Below are 17,441 nucleotides of genomic sequence, written 5' to 3'. Positions count from 1 at the left end.
CTGCGGCAGGCCTCATTGCTGCCTGGGAAAGGCTAGAAAGGAGCTTTGGAAGTCCTGAAGCCATAGAGAATGCTTTGTTCAAACGGCTGCAGAATTTCCCAAAAATATCCGGCAAGGACAATGAGAAATTTCAAGAGCTCAGTGACCTACTCTTTGAACTCCTGCTGGCCAAGGCTGATACTCACTTACCTGGCCTCAGTTACTTGGACACAGCTCATGGGGTAAACCCAATAGTTTCCAAGCTGCCATACGGTATTCAAGAAAGGTGGACTACACTTGGGTCAAGATACAAAAGGGAAAATCAAGTCTCCTTTCCCCCATTTTCCTACTTCTGCGAGTTTGTCAAGAACATTGCAGAATCCAAGAATGACCCAAGCTTCTTCTATAGTGAGCCAAATCATCCTGGTTCGCTTTCCCCCAAGTATGATAGCCCACGTTCTAACTACAAGAACCATAGGGTGCCAGTGTCAGTGAAAAAGACAGAAATCCTTTCCACACCAACATCAACTCCTGACGAGAGCAACCAAGGCGAAGTGATTGAAAACCCTAATCGTCTGTGTCCCATACATAAGAAGCCACACCCCCTCAAGAAATGCATTGGTTTCAGAAAGAAGCCACTCCAGGAACGCATGGAACTTCTAAAAAAGTTTGGGGTATGCTTCAGATGTTGTGCTTCCACTGAACATTTTGCTAAGGACTGTAAAACTGCTATTAAATGCACAGAATGTGACTGTGAGGACCACGTGCAGGCACTTCACCCATCTCAACTGAATCCTGCACATCTCCCTCCTATGCCAAGGCATGGCGGGGAGATTACAGATCAAACGGCAGGTCCTGCTTCTATATCTTCTTCATGCACTAAAGTTTGTGGGGAAGGGCTTTGTGACAAGTCTTGTGCCAAGATATGTCTAGTCAATGTATACCCCAAGGGACAGCCAGAGAAGACTCTAAAGGTTTACACCATCTTGGATGACCAGAGCAATCAGTCACTCGCAAGTCCAGAACTCTTTGATCTGTTAAAATTAGAAGGAGATATTTATCCTTACACTTTGGGTACCTGTAGTGGAATTACGGAGGAATCTGGAAGGAGAGCCAGTGGACTGGTTGTAGCATCTCTCAAAGACAATCTTGAGATACCCTTACCCACACTTGTCGAGTGTAACCAAATACCATCCAACAGAGAAGAGATTCCCACACCAGAGGTCGCTCTTCATCACATTCACCTAAGGCCCATATCCAATGAAATACCAAACCTCGACGAGAATGCAAAGATCTTACTTCTACTCGGTAGAGACATTCTCCAAGTACATAAGGTGCGTCAACATATAAATGGACCAAATAATGCTCCGTTTGCCCAACGCCTTGATCTAGGTTGGGTTATGATAGGCAATGTCTGTATGGACAAAATGAAGCCGCCTACCAAGATTTCCTCATTTAAGACAAACCTCTTGCCAAATGGTCGCAGCACTCACTTTCGGCCATGCCCACATCATTACTGGGCGAAAGAGAAGCTGGGTAGCAGTTAATTACAGCATGACCATCACAATAATACCAACATAGTCCTGTCTCGGGATGACAGTCTTGGACTTACAGTTTTCAATTCAACAAGTGAGGATAACAAGTTAGCATATGCAAGAGAAGACAAAGAATTTCTCAAGATAATGGACAAAGATTTCACTCAAGATGATTCCAACAGCTGGGTAACACCTTTACCCTTCCGCCTGCCAAGAGTGAAACTACCAAACAATCTACAACAAACAGTTGCAGACCCTGAACATGCAGAGGAGTTTCTCATTCAGGGTGTACAACAAGAAGTATACTGTCAAGAAATTGATAAGATCACAAAGGGAGCCACCCTATCCGAGAACAGTGCACTCTTTGAACTGAACCCAGGAATGGATTGTCACAAATTGCTAAGAGTGGACGGTCGTATAGCAAAATCCAATAAGACTGGAGCAGCTTTAATTCCTTCTGAAATCTTAGACCACAATGACATCTACAGGCGCCAGTGGAAACAGGTTCAACACCTGTCCAATGTGTTTTGGTATCCCTGGAAGACAGAGTATCTACACATGCTTCAAAGTCATCATAAATGGCAGATGTCAAAACCCAACCTCCAGATCACTGACCTCGTTCTCTTAAAGGACAAAGAGGCCCATCGCAATGACTGGCCAATGGGACTTATCACCAAGGTTATCCCAAGCGACGATGGAAAGACTCGTAAAGTGGAAGTCAAAGTGACCAAAGGAGGTTCTGTCCGAGTTTTCTTCCATCCAATTAGTGAATTAGTGCTTCTTCTCCCAAAGGAAGATGTCACATAAAGACGAACTTGGCTACTAGATTCAGCTAATCATAGGAAGAAATTTACTACAAACTTCCAGCTATCATACCATCGACACCTAATTATTTGGATTACAGTGTGGGTTGGTGGAAGTGTTTGCTAGTTGCGACTTCCCCAATCCGAAGATGGGTTTGACACTTGGGACTTCAGTCACAAGATTTAGACTAAAAGTTTTCTTATAATTATCTGTTATTGTTGCAGGTTCTTTTTGTTTACAGGTCTCAAGATCAATTCTGCACTTCACCAAATGACTTTATTATGTTTGAATTATCGTGAAATCTAAAGATTTCAGACGGGGAGTGTCATGTCCCACGAAGTATGTGTCGTCATACACTGTTCAGTTACTGTCATGTTATTATTGCAAAGCTTTGCATCTTGTGAAAATTGACCTTCCTTGTTCCTGTAGGGCTCTGATGTCATTAGCCCTGCCTTCTTCCCATCTCTATCTCATTGTATGTCTGCCATCTTAACCTTCAGTTGATTCCTGTTGAGCTCTGGCAAATTATTATCTTTTCACCTACTGTTTTTGTGCATTATTACAAGAATATCAGCTTGAAATAAACCCTCATCTGGATTCTTCACACATGCCTCTTCAGTTGAGTTGACACTGTCTGACAAAGTCTCCTGATGTAAGTACTGGTTCACTATGGACATACACAGATGAACTGTCTTAAAGGCCTTACATTTACAGCCTGGTTATTGAGTCAGAACAGCATCAATGAGTAAAGAAAAATGAAAGAGGGTAAAAATGTTTATCAGCTTTGTTTGTGGGTGTAAAGCTCTAGAGCATGGGTGGCCAAACCAGCCCTCGAGTTCCACCAACGGTCCACGTTTTCCAAATCACCCAGCTGGCGCACCGCTGTAGTCATTACTAACTGTCACATTTTCAAACATGCTGCATTCATTCCTACTATAGATCCACAGGTTGGCTGAAACACATGAACTGTTGGTGGAGCTCGAGGACAGGTTTGGCCACCCCTGGTCTACCACCTGCGTAAATGCATAAATGTTTCTATATAAATTCAAAATAACAGATATGATCAGGTGGAAGCATAAAATAGACATTAAAAAGGTAAATAATAGTGAAGCATTTTATATTAGCGCCACTACATGTAAAGATGATACTTACTGCTATAAAATAAAATTCAAAAATATTCTATAGAGCGCCTTTACCATGATCACTTGCCAATTAGAAAACAAAAAAAGCAGAAATCCGGGCCGGCGAAAAAGCAGCTATGTATTATTATGCACCAAATCCCAATTGTTGCAGCTGAAGCAGGTACCGATGGTGCACTGAAAACAGATTTTGTATTTCTTTACTAAAGACAGTAAACGTCTAATAAAAGATTTTGCAGTGAACATTTAAGTAGACTATCAGTATTATTCAGCCCACATCCCTGTCCCTTTGTGGTCAGGCTCCCTATAAATTACTTTGCAATAAAACGGTAATTTATGCAGCTGAGAGAGGCAGATGCTGACAGCCGGGGGTGGATTGCAGTCAATTTGTTTGTGATGGATTTTAAGTCTCAGACATGTCGTACGGAATCTGGGAGCGAAAGCACTGAGCATCTCAGATAGAAGAGAGTACTGTACCTCCCTCATGTCTACCCTGTCTTGTTGCTGAGGACTTGCCCCTTGATCAGAGCTTCTCTCCCCTTCCGTGTCTTCGCTCAGCATATCCTCGGCCTTGTCAATAACGTCCTTCATCTGTTCGATGAAAATCTCTTTCTCGGTCTGCAGTATAAATTCATTCTCCACCTGAAAGTATGTACATTTGTTAATTCATCAAATAAGCAAAATAAATTCTAAGTAGTTCAAGTTATTCTGCTACTAATTATCCAATCTGCTCCATCGGAAACACTTTGGGCGGTATTCAATGTGAATACCGGCGAGGTGCAGCGAATCCTGTTTAGGATTCGCTGCACATTCGCCGCGTTCCGGAGCCTCGCCGGCTCCGGTATTCAACGAGTCAGGGGCTCTCTGCCCCTGACCGGCGAATATGAACGCCTGCGGCGAACGCCGCAGGGAGCCTGAGGACTGTGGCAGGCAGAGAGATGGAAGTCTCTCTGCCTGCCCCAGAACGTTTGTGGGGGGGAGGTGGGCTCCCTGGGTGCCAGGCAGCACAGGCTGCCCCCCGGGGGTGCCAGCAGGGGACCGGGTATATTCACTACACCCGATCGTGCATATGTAACGATCGGGTGCAGTGAATATATGAATATCTAATGAGCGGCTCGGCTCCGGCGCCCCCTGCTGGCTGGTCAGTGTAAAAAAAATAAAAAAAAATATTTGTTTTAAAATTAAATATATATTCATGTGCTTACAGCAATCGGGTGCGATGGTCGCGACGCGATGCCCGCGATTTCCCCATAGGGAACAATGTTAAATGCCTCAATTTAGCCGCGATGCCCCCGATTTCCCATAGGAAACAATGGTAAATGGGCCAGAAACCCCCCAAAACACCCCTGAACAGTGAAATGTCCCCCCAAAAGTATTTAACGACACCCCACGATCAACGCGAACCTGAAGCGTGGCGAGCGCAGTGAGCCCGCGAGGGGCGGCGGTACGCGTCCTCCGACCTTTTCATACCCCCACTATCCACGTCGGCGTGCAGTTGAGAATAGAATAGTGTGGCGAGCGCAGCGAGCCACCGAGCCCGAAGCGTGGCGAGCGCAGCGAGCCCCGCGAGGGGACGTGGATACCTGTGAAGCCCGCGAAGGGACGCGTTTACCTGTGAAGGTATCCGCGTGCGCTCGCCACGCTTCGGGCTCGGTGGCTCGCTGCGCTCGCCACACTATTCTATTCTCAACTCCACGCCGACGTGGATAGTGGGGGTATGAAAAGGTCGGAGGACGCGTACCGCCGCCCCTCGCGGGCTCGCTGCGCTTGCCACGCTTCGGGTTCGCGTTCATCGTGGGGTGGCGTAAACTACTTTTGGGGGGACATTTCACTGTTCTGGGGTGTTTTTGGGGCTTTCTGGCCCATTTACCATTGTTCCCTATGATGATTTGGTGAAATTGAGGCATTTAACATTGTTCCCTATGGGAAATCGGGGGCATCGCGGGTACATTGAGCCATTTAACATTGTTTCCTATGGGGAAATCGGGGGCATCGCGTCTGGACCATTTAAGCCATTTTTAGCCGCATACGACGCGACCGACGCGATTTTTACTTTTTTCAATGCATTTCAATGGGAAAATCAGGGGCATCGCGTCGGTTGCGTCGTATACCACTAAAAATGACACCCAATGCCCGCGATTGTGGCCGTGCTAGGAAACAAGTACCCTTTATTTTAAAAGTTCACATTCCACTTCACCATAAAAAGATAGCGATTGCTACTCGGTGAATCATGGCGAAAAAAACCTTCAAATGTATTCGCCATCTGGTCATTGAATAGGGTGATTCACCGTTTTAGTCAAAAATTCGCCAAACAGCACAAATTCGCCATAAAAACATGGCGAATCAGGCTCATTGAATACCGCCCTTTGTATAGGGGCATAAGTCAAGTTAATGAACGAGAACTATTATGTGCGGTATTACCATTTACATCAGTCCCTGTCCCGGTGGAGCTTACAATCTACTGTACATTTCCTACCACACGTATATATACACACTAGCAGTAATTTTTTTTGTTTTCAGAGCCAATTAGCCTACCAGTATATTTTTGGACTGTGGGAGGAAACGGGAGTACCCCCCCATGCAAGTGTTGGGGGAATATACAAGCTCTACACAGATAGGGCTAACCAATGCAATATCCATGCTATCCAAAAAGGGGTATGGGTTATTGGGTTGACCACAGGAAGGTTGACATGCATTGGATCTACTACTGAAGGTCGACATGGGCTTAGGTTGAACCCTGGAAATGTCAACATAGCCTTAAGTCGAGAGGGTCATTAGGTCGACATGGGGAAGGTCGACAGTCCAAAGGTCGACCTGGGGAAGGTCGACAGTCCAAAGGTCGACATGGGTTTTTTACATTTTTGTCCCAATTATCGATAGAGTCATCATAAACACCGCATCGGTGCATCGCTGCGCTCGTCATGCTTCGGGTTAGGTGTCTCGCTACACTCGGCACACTATTCTATTCTCCCTCCATGCCCTAGTGGATGGTAGGTCATGAAATACCGCCTGTCAAAAAAGTGACCTTTTGACTGTGTTGACCTTAGGTGTATCGACCTAACGACCGTATACCCCAAAAAAGAGATTGCAAGTACTTTTGGCCCTGGACTGCAGCAGGGGCCCACCTTCTATGCTTCCAGCACTGAACGGAGGTCATATCTGTGCCAGCAAGTGAGGAGTGAGACAGATGTATGAGCTGCCAGCTGCAGAGGTATTCTCCTCTCTTGTGAACTGGGCACATTATGTGGCACCACTATGGGATATGAAATGAACTAGGACACTACTATGGAGGCACAACATGAACTGGGGCACTACTATGGAGGCAATAAATGAACTGGGGCACTAGTATGGAGGCAATATATGAACTAGGGCACTAGTATGGAGGCACGAAATGAACTAGGGCACTAGTATTGAGGCACAACATGAACTAGGGCACTAGTATGGAGGAACAACATGAACTGGGGCACTAGTATGGAGGCACTAAATGAACTAGGCACTAGTTTTGAGGGATGAAATAAACTAGGGCACTAGTATGTAGGCACAACATGAACTAGGGCACTAGCATTGAGGCACAACATGAACTAAGGCACTAGTATGGAGGCACTAAATGAACTAGGGCACTAGTATGGAGGCACTAAATGAACTAGGGCACTAGTATGGAGGCACTAAATGAACTAGGGCACTAGTATGGAGGCACTAAATGAACTAGGGCACTAGTATGGAGGCACTAAATGAACTAGGGCACTAGTATGGAGGCACTAAATGAACTAGGGCACTAGTATGGAGGCACTAAATGAACTAGGGCACTAGTATGGGGGCACTAAATGAACTAGGGCACTACTATGGAGGCACAAAATGATCAAGGCTACTAAAAGGCACAAAAAGAACAAAGGCACTACTATGGGACATGAAATTAATAAATTATATGGAGAAAACTCTCTCCCTAGAAGCAGGGGCGGATTGGCCATAGACTTTACAGGGAAGATTCCCGGTAGGCCAAGGACCTGCGAGGCCACCTGTCAGCCAGTGACTTTGTGGCCCTGCCCCCTCCTGAATATCTAAATGAGAATGTGATGACGGCATCCAACCGTCATCACAACCAAAGATATGCGCTCATCATATGACTTGTTCTATCTATGAAACCAAACTGTGAATGGCTGGACCTTCCAGAGTCAGCCTAACAAGTGTACTGTAGGCATATTGTCAAAACTGGCACAGAGTCAACCAATCAGAACTAGTTTTGATTAGCCTAATTAAAGTAGCAAGCGCCCAGGCTATGAGGGACAGAATGTTTTCCCATTTCTGCTGCCAAGCAATGCATGTATAAAGAACCTATCCTCAACCAGCAACAAGGATATGGGCAGCAGCTTTTCACTCGGTACCAGTTCAGCAATCCTATAACAGGACAACATCCACTCACCTTCACCACTGAGCCTCCTCCCGGCCGGGAGTTGAGCCCACAGCACCAGAGCCACGCTGACTCCGGTCTGCTGAACTCTCGCAACAACGTCAACCCGGAAGTCTTGCGCACATCCTTACTGTGGAGCCGGGTAGTGCGTCTCACAAGCGGCTTGTTCCAGACTTAGAAGCAAGGACCATGCTCGTGTACCACCGTTCAGAAGGGGTAAGCAGAGGTAGCGGGACACCGCTCCTTGCATCTTGTTTGTTGTTCACTGGGGACATTGCTATATATTCATATCTTTATCATCACCCCCATTATTTACATGATGAATTTATCAGCATATTGAGACATCATTGACTTTTGTTGCTACCACTAACCGCTATATAATCCCGAACGCACCAGTGCATAACCCCCATCCCCCACCCCGCCCCACCAGAGACCACTGCGGTCACCTATTGTGGACATAGGTCCCAGGTGAGGAACCTATGCTTACATAGGGGTCCTTAAAAAGATACCCTAAAGCCCCGGTATGGGGCCACAGTAGAGTGATACCTCGCTGGCCTATTCCTGTGCAGATACCCAGGACTCCATACATTTATAGTCTAATAAAAGCACATATTTTATTATCAAATCAGGTACAGTATTTGTCATTTATGCTCATTTCATTACATCAGTTCATCCTCCACACCATTAAGGTGAGCACTAAGTATTTTTCCAGTTTATTGCATGACCCATGGGTATTGTCTGGACATACCCTTATACTCAGCAAGGACATATATACTGTACTCTAATAATTTGAGGGCTATTGCCTACATCCATTACAAATCGCAGCAGTGCAAATAAAGTATGTGCAACTTGGGGTTTAGTACAGAGCTTGCTCGTCAGCTGCTGCAGGACAGATAAAGTGAAAACCATTAACGTATTACGATTGTGCTGGTCCTTCCTGACCCCAGTCACTATTACCTTATTTATGTGTATATCAGTGGCGGATTCATGCATCCCCAGTGCTATATAAATCAGATGAACAGACGTGTTATTAGTGTGCAGCGTGCAGCATGTAACCATCTAACTCTATATTAATGGAAAAAACAAAGACTTTTTTTGAACTACCCCAGAAAACGCTGAGAACCTGCTTGAGCATCATCCCTCATCTCACTTCCGGGCTCTGGGTCAGATGCACTAAGCTCTGAGGGCCAGATGTATCAAGCTGCAAAAAGTTATAAAGTGGAGAGTGATAAACCACCAGCCAATGAGCTCCCATCTGTCATTTTTCAAACCCAGCAGGTAGGAGCTGATTGGCTGGCTGTTTATCACTCCCCGTTTTATCACTACTTGAAGCTTGATACAACTGGCTCAAAGTGATAAAATAGAGTGATAAACAACCAGCCAATTAGCGCCTACCTGTCATTTTTCAAACACAGTCTGTGTCATAGCAGGTAAGAGCTGATTGGCTGGTTGTTCATCACTCTCCATCTTACCACTTTTGAAGCTTAGTGCATCTGGCCCACTGTCTTCAGGCCGCTCCTCCTTAAGATATCAAATACTGGTCACAGTATTGTTGTCTTAACATTTTAGATCTTTAATTGCACAGGGTGTAAATCATTTAAAGATTGGTAAGGTTTCCAGCCTTCAAGTACTGCAGCAGCAGTCAATGTCATGTTAAAAATTGAGAAACTTCTTATCAAAGAAGGTAAATTATGGTGGGAGACGGCAACCTTGGAACGTTATTTAAAAGATCATATTATACCAAGGGGTTTAAGGGTGGATAAACTACCATCATTTATAACAGAAACCGAATCCTTTAAAAATGAATGGCTTGCCATTTTAGACCATTGCTCCAATTCACTTATGGAGTTGATCATTAAAGAGAAAGGTAATCAGTTGAGAACCACTGAAAAAGAAGTAGAAGAACTTCATACCTTGATTAAACCATATATTAAATCTACAGAGTTTAAAGAATTGGAAAAAAACATAATGGCTAAAATAGAGAAAAACGAGAAAGAATTAAAACTTAAGAAATATAAGAAATACCAAAGAGATAAGCAGGATTACGAGAACGGAGATCACTATAAATGGAAAGAAAATAAAAAGAAAAATCTCATTAGTGTGGAAACACCCTCAAAACATAACCAAGAGGAATTAAATCCCACTACTAATACGCCATACAGGAGACCCAATAATAAACATTTCAAACCTAATCCCCCTAGATTCCAACAACAGTCATATAGGGGACAAAATAATGACCAAATATATACTCCAAAAAACCCGATTAGATACCGGAGAAATCAATATAATAATGATTTAGAGGATAACCGAAGGGATTATAATCACTATACAAGGCGGAGATATAGATCAAATAGAGATTCATCACCTAACACCCATAGAGAGAACCATGGGGACCATACTTGGAAAAATCGTATTATTAGTAAGAAAAAAGATAAAACCCCAGAAAGAGCAGGGATGGATAAACAAAATGACCACCAACATCATCATTTTTTAGAGAGAAGTTGGAGAAGAACCAATTTCAATTAAAAACTAAAGCTTTTGGAAACAACAAAAGGGGAAAAAGGGGAGGTACCCATCAAAATCTCTCTAAAAAACAACGGAGATCTCTTAAAAACAGAAACAAAAGGGAACTTCCGTTGTCACAAGTAAATGAAGGTGACAATGAAAGAGAGGCTCCTATTGAAGTCGATAATGATAATAAAAATAAAAAAAGCAACATTTTCAATTTAAGCAGTTATGTCCTTACTAAGGAAGAGGAAAGTGTCCTTGAAAAAGGCTTGAAATTCTCTCCATCTAATCACGCTAATGAGTATGAGGTGTTTACAGACCTACAAAAGTTTATAAGGAAACTTACTCTAAAAAAATTTTTTGCGGAAACAGAATCTATTGATAACCCGCCGAGTATGGTGGAGGAACAAGTTAAAGTGTTTAAAAAGAAATCTACATTTTTTCCTAGGTTTAAAAAAGGTTGCTATATAGATGTGTTCGAAAGTCTAGTAAAAGAGGATCTAGAGAAAGTGTCACTTCAAAAGGTTCACGACCCAAACCTCACTAAATCACAGAAAAAGGCCATTGAGTCACTTAAAAATAACAACCAAATAGTGATAAAGCCGGCGGATAAAGGCGGCGGAATAGTCATTCTCAATCGAGATGACTATCATACGGAAATTATGAGACAATTAACAGATCAGAGTACCTACAAAAAGTTAAATTCTGATCCTTCCGCTAAAATACAGAAAAAACTGGATATTTTTATCCACCTGTACCTGACCCAGGATGTTATCACAGAAAAAGAGGCAGAATATCTAAAGGTGGATAATCCATCTATACCTGTGATTTACATTCTGCCTAAAATACATAAATCCACCGTAAACCCACCGGGTCGGCCTATAGTTGCTAGTATAGGGTCTATTATGTCAAATTTGTCATGTTACTTAGACAATAAAATACAGCCCATGGTAAAAATCACCAAATCGTATGCTAAAGATACTATTTCTGTAATCAACAAAATAAATGCCATCAAATGGGAGTCTAATTTTCGTTTAGTGACAGCTGACGTAAAATCACTATATACGATCATCCAGCATAAAGATGGAATAGAGGCTGTTAAATATTTCCTGGAAAAAAGTGAAACCAATCAGAAATCGATAAACTTTATTACTGAAGGGATTGATTTGGTACTTACCAATAATTTCTTTTGGTACGAGGGAGAATTCTTCCTCCAAGTAGCGGGTTCAGCTATGGGGGCCAAACTGGCACCAGGGTATGCCAACCTGTTCATGGCGAAGTGGGAGGATGAGCAGGTATGGGCAGGACATCCCTGGTTTGCCAGTTTGGTCCTATGGACCCGCTATATAGATGATATCCTCTTTGTGTGGAGGGGGGATGATGCGACATTGACAGATTTCTGTGAACATCTCAATAAAAATGTATACAACATTGAACTTACATACACACTGAGTGATATCGAGATCAATTTCTTGGATCTCACTATTTATGTGGAGAATGGTCAGATAAAAACAAAAAACTTTATAAAAGCTACCGACTGCAATTCTTACATAGGATATGACAGTAACCACCATAAAAATTGGACCCGTGGGATCCCTAAAGGGCAATTCCAACGCCTGAGGCGTAACTGCACAGACGTTGAAGTCTTTAACAAACAAGCGGGGACCATGAGGAACAATTTTTTGGAGAAGGGTTACTGCCCCGATTTGGTAGATAGAGCCTTTAAAGATAACCAGGCTCGACAAAGAAGTGAATTATTGATTGAGAAACACCATAAAAAGGAAAATGAATTTAAAGAGGTTGCTTTTATTACTGGTTATACATCACAACATACTGTAATAGAAAAGATCATTAAAAAGCACTGGAGTGTACTGACTAAAGATCCGGTGTTGGTGCCCCACTTGGGTCTTAGCCCAAGATTTATATATAGAAGGGCTAATAACTTACGCAATATGTTAGTGAAAAGTGCTATACCAGTGGATAAGAGGCCTTCCCGTATTGCGTCTAAAGGTTTTTACAGGTGCGGCCAATGTAGTCTTTGTAAAACATGCAAGACAGAGAGCAAACTTACCCATTACAAATCAAATGTTACTAATAAAGTATATGCCATAAATGACTTTATTACCTGTGGGACAAAAAATGCTGTATACCTTTTGGAATGCTCATGTGGTACCCAATACGTGGGCAGGACGGGTAGAATGCTGAAGGAAAGGTGGGGAGAACATGTGCGCAACATTAAAAAAGGTAATGAGCTGCACAATGTATCTCTCCATTTTAAAGAAAAACATTTCAGTGATACCAAATTCATAAAAAGCTTTTGTGGAATTAAGGTATGCAACAAAAAATGGAGAAATAAAAATACTGAACAGGATTTAGCAAAACTCGAGATGAAAACTATATACGAGTTGAGAACTCTAGTTCCCAGAGGTCTCAATGTAGATTTCGAGTACAAGTGGTTCATCTGAATAATTGTGGTATTTTTTGTGGTATTTTTAGGGTTACATCATGTTTTTAAAACACCACTAATATTCTTGTTTTTATGTTTGTCTGTCATTTCTTACTACCCGGCTCTATAAATTAAATATTGTTCGAGGATTTTTATGATGAATTTATTTTTACAATGTATTTTATAATATAATGTGCATTAAATTATATTTTAGTTCACTTATTGTATTTTAGCTCTATTATTATATCTTAGCATACTAATTGTCTTCAGCCCGCTAATTATTTTTAGCCTGAATATTTTACAGTTTTATATATAAAAAATTGTGATTTATTATATGTTTAGTATCTGTGTATAATATAATTTTTAGATCAGCTACTATCTGTTATGTCTGTAGTAATTTAATAGACTGATTGCTATAGTACTTGATTAGATTGAGAGCCGGGTATAGACTATTTCAGGTCATTGCGGTCGATTGGTTGAATTAAGATCACATGACCAGCCCTCCAGGTTTAAAATCTGGTGAGAGGAAGAGGACAGCACGTCTTGATAAAGGAGCGATCCGAAACGCGTTGACGGGAGTGCTGTGCAGTCTGGTGTATCACTCACCAGCATTTTACACGGAGGTCGGGACCATATCAGAAGGACTTTCCACTTCAGCGTCTGCAGCGTCTGAGGGAGGAGAACTGTCAGCCCGATTTCCCTGTATTTTATCTTTCTATGTTTGTGAATAAATCTTGTGCACTTACCGGGGTCTCTGGAGAATCCTTTAAAGAAACCGTTACGGACACGCGAGACAGAATACCAATGTAAGTCTACCTGTCCATGCTATCATTGTGGTATATGAGAGAGGAAGTTTAAAGATACCTTTGTGTGCACTCGAGAAAGAATTAGAAAGTAAGTGTTGTTTTGGAAAGCTGAAGAAGCATCCATATCGTTTGGAATTAAAGAAACTGCTTTGTGAACTCGAGACAGGATTAAGAAGTAAGTGTGGTTCTACTGACCCACTAAGGAATCTCACCTGTCTCAGATACATCCAGTTCACAAGCAAGTTCTTCAATTAGCGCTGGTTATCCTCACACCCTTTTGCCTATAGCACTCCCTAGATGCCTAGGCAGGAAGCTGGGCGATAATTTCAGTGTAGGTTAGAAAAGGAAAGGTGTTTTGTTTGGGGCAGTAAATAAAAGACAAACTATTGTTCCTTACCATCATTTAGGAAAGGGAAATATTGTTGTATGATGCTATCTGCACACACAATAGGGCAGATTTATTAAGCCTGGTAAAGTGATAAAGTGGAAGGTGATAAAGCACCAGCAAATCAACTCCTGTTAATTTTCAAACCCAGCTGTGCTGAAGCACTGTGCATGCTAGAACTAGATGCGATGCAATCTAGTTCCAAAAGTAAGAGCAGTACATACTTTATGTGCTGTGCGATGGGATGTGCGCCGGAGTGAGCATTGCATCGCACTGTGCATGGGGGCAATATAGTAAATTCAGTCCTTGGTCTAGACTCTAGTGCAATAAACACAATGAAAAAATAAAAATATTTTGCTTGGCTACAGTTATCCTTTGTACAACTGTGATCTATTAGTGTATGAACTACACAATAACTTGGCGATAAAATGATTGCATTGTACTCTGTTCATGCATACAAATTAATATTTCATAATGGCAGAGACCTTCGCTAATCAACCGGAGCAAAAGGTTTTCCAATGAGGAAAAGACTAAGAATTCCTGTGGTGCTAGACAGGGGCACCAACAGGTCGGCAAGGCCTCGGTAAAACACAGGGGGTGTGACCACTGGGTGGGGTGCCTGGTAGGGGGCGTGGCCACATCCCCTTGATAAAAAAAAAACAAGAGAGAGGGGACAGGCAGCCGTTGTGTCTCTCCCCAGCTCAGCAAACGGCACTGAGCAGCGTGTGCTCAGCTGGGGAGAGAGGCTGTGCTGTGGTGATAGCCTCCCAACTCTGTCCCCACTGCCCAGCTCTCTCTAATATAGGCAGGGGGAGTGGGAACCTCAGCAGACCTGAGCAAAAATTTCCCGCCCTCCTCTCGATGCTGCTGGTGCTAGAACACTTTAGGACGGCAACACAACTACAAATGTATCCTCAAGACTTGCCTCATTATGCCATGTATCATGAGGTGCCTTGCGGAAGTGTGCCAGCAGTTTCCGGATAAGTCTTCTAACATTGGCGGTCTTATTTTGGGTCTAAATGCATCTTATTTGCATCACTATTCATATACTGTAGGATGCACATGCAGCTTCTGCCGATTTATATGACATGCATCATGTCTATATTCTGAATGTGACAGCGGCTGTATGAAAGACTATTTGCGCTACCAATTTACACCAAAGCATGGTGCAAATAGAAAGGCTATGTAACATGACTGCAGCAATGATATAAGACACATCAGTTCCTGTTACTACTAACAATGAACAGTGTAGTATAGTATACTCCATACTACAAACACTATAACAATATAAAATACTATATAATACAAGTTAATATTTTAATTATTACAATAATAACTGTATTACCTCCTCAGTTATGTAATCTGCCTTACCATGTATGTGGCGATCTCTTCTGGTGCATCGCCATCCAAGTCAAATTTGAAGGTCACCATTTTATGGTTGTGTGTTTCCAGTTGGCACTCCACCATCTTGTCCCCGGTGTTACTGACCTACAGAAAACAGGTAAAGGTCGTAAGGTCCTTTTCAAGACACATTTTACTCCCAAAACAGGCTCTGGGCTTACATTGAGGATGGTCAGTTTGGGTCTATTGGATTTTTCCTGGCGGGAGCGAGTACGGGACGACCTCCGGTGATGTTTCTTTGCTGGTTTTCCATCTAGTTTACCGGTGCCATGGATTCCCTCGTATCCATCACTCATTTCTTTACCAGATGCTGCATCAGAACCTACATAACTTGAAGAGCAGATAAAAGTGATGGAGAACTATTATAGCTTTCTATTTTCAACATCGTCTGTACTGAAACACAATTAAGAGGCCACTCACTTATCGTAGCTTTGATTTGAGCTTGGCAGATAATCTTGATTGATCTGCTCCTAAGAACAATATGTGAATTAGCACAGAATGTTTACATGATCACACAATGACATAATAACATAATGTTCCACGTCAGAAAACGCATCAATGTTGTCAAGCTAAATTGTCACCAGCGATATTACAAAACAATATAGAGTCATCTCTGCACGATCCAGTGTCTCATCATCTGATTCAGCATTTTCTTCCTTTTGCTGTCTAATATTTGGAGAAGAGGAGACCTTCTCCCATTGAGAGGAACGTATGGTATTTGCATTGTGATATAAACAATCTGTGTTTTGGAGAAGAGGATCGTTCCTTCACATATTGGGACGCATCACTCTTCTTTCAGGCGCCACCGGAGGGAACACCTACATCTTCAGTTTTATAATATAGAATGTTAAAACAAACTACTGTACCTCATGACTGGATTCAGCGACTGACCGGCTGGCAGGACATTGAGTCAGGGTAAGAGGTTCAGAAGGCTGGGAAAGGCCAGACCCTAGATAGGCAATATTCTGGGTTTCAGCCACAGCTGCCTCGGTCATGAGATGGGGGTATGGCGCTTGGGCAAGGTGATCCTGCCCTTGCAGTGGTGGATGGATATCAGAGGGGAAGTGCACAGGTGGTGACATCATCAATGCAGCAGGAGTTCCCTGGTCTAGTGAATACTGGGATAGACCAATGACCTGTACAACAAAGAGGGAGGGGGAACGGTTATTTTACCAGGCAAACTCTACAAGAGTAAAAAACACAGATAGTATTCATGGGCGGAAAGGGTTACACCAATGCATACTAGCATGAACACATTAAGTAGTACTTTGGCTACAAAGCTACGCTACTGGATTGCCTCAGTGACCATTTCAAACCATTCCACAGCGCAGAGTATCAATCAGTTTTTAGGGACAGTAACATATTTAAAAAAAAATGACAAATGTAAACGAAAATAAGAAAATAGCAGGAAAAAAAAAAGATTAAACATGCCACTAAACGCATAGTTATCTTTTTTTTTTAAATAGTAAAAACAGAGTGTGCTCTGCCTATGAACAAATAATTCTTAGCATGTACCTTTCAGTCAAGGAATTGCTAAATATTAAAGTAGTAGTACATTTTTCTCCTCCATAATGCAACAAACTAAATGTATATTTATAAACATCAGGGTAGATTCAATTTGTCATAGGGGTCACCAAATGGGGAAAATCCAAAACTCCGGGCACTTTACCAAGGAGCTACTAGTTAACACCCACGCATGGAAATTGCCAAGCTCCTGGGAACTCCACAATGGTTCACCAATCAGGGCACTTTGAGGGCCTGGGTATTGAAGCTATAGATACCATGTTTAAAGGAGCTAGTCAATGTGACATTTGTCCCATTATATATACACTAACACTTCATTAAGACCCACACGTCTTCCATCCTGAGTAATTATAGCCTTAGCCCTACTAAAGAAATGTTCTACCATCCCCAAAGAGTTTATGTCAAGAGACAGGTAAACTGTAATGAGCAGTACCCTATAACATCATATTACAAACTGAAATATGGATCATGTATAGCACTAGAAAATGTCTGGTTTCCCGGCACTT

General features: G+C 42.5%; 1 protein-coding gene across 8 annotated transcripts in view; it reads right to left on the bottom strand.

Moving 5' to 3' along the window:
* The window catches only part of WNK2 (WNK lysine deficient protein kinase 2), a 184,573-nt gene that overhangs the window by 36,758 nt on the left and 130,374 nt on the right, over nucleotides 1-17,441 (bottom strand). For 7 of the 8 annotated variants that reach the window (XM_083156291.1, XM_083156290.1, XM_083156295.1 and 4 more), the window contains 5 exons: nucleotides 16,278-16,547; nucleotides 15,832-15,881; nucleotides 15,573-15,741; nucleotides 15,382-15,498; nucleotides 3,935-4,099 (listed from right to left, as the gene is read on the bottom strand). In XM_083156291.1, the coding sequence (XP_083012417.1) occupies nucleotides 3,935-4,099; nucleotides 15,382-15,498; nucleotides 15,573-15,741; nucleotides 15,832-15,881; nucleotides 16,278-16,547 (771 nt within the window). The remainder of the gene's footprint in view (nucleotides 1-3,934; nucleotides 4,100-15,381; nucleotides 15,499-15,572; nucleotides 15,742-15,831; nucleotides 15,882-16,277; nucleotides 16,548-17,441) is intronic. The other variant, XM_083156293.1, reaches the window with a different exon arrangement.

The sequence above is a fragment of the Crinia signifera genome, chromosome 8 (genome assembly GCF_055691185.1).
Source record: "Crinia signifera chromosome 8, ASM5569118v1, whole genome shotgun sequence".
NCBI classification, from domain to species: Eukaryota; Metazoa; Chordata; class Amphibia; order Anura; family Myobatrachidae; genus Crinia; species Crinia signifera.
Note: the sequence above shows the minus strand (reverse complement) of the source record. Positions and strands in the feature narration are given on the sequence as shown.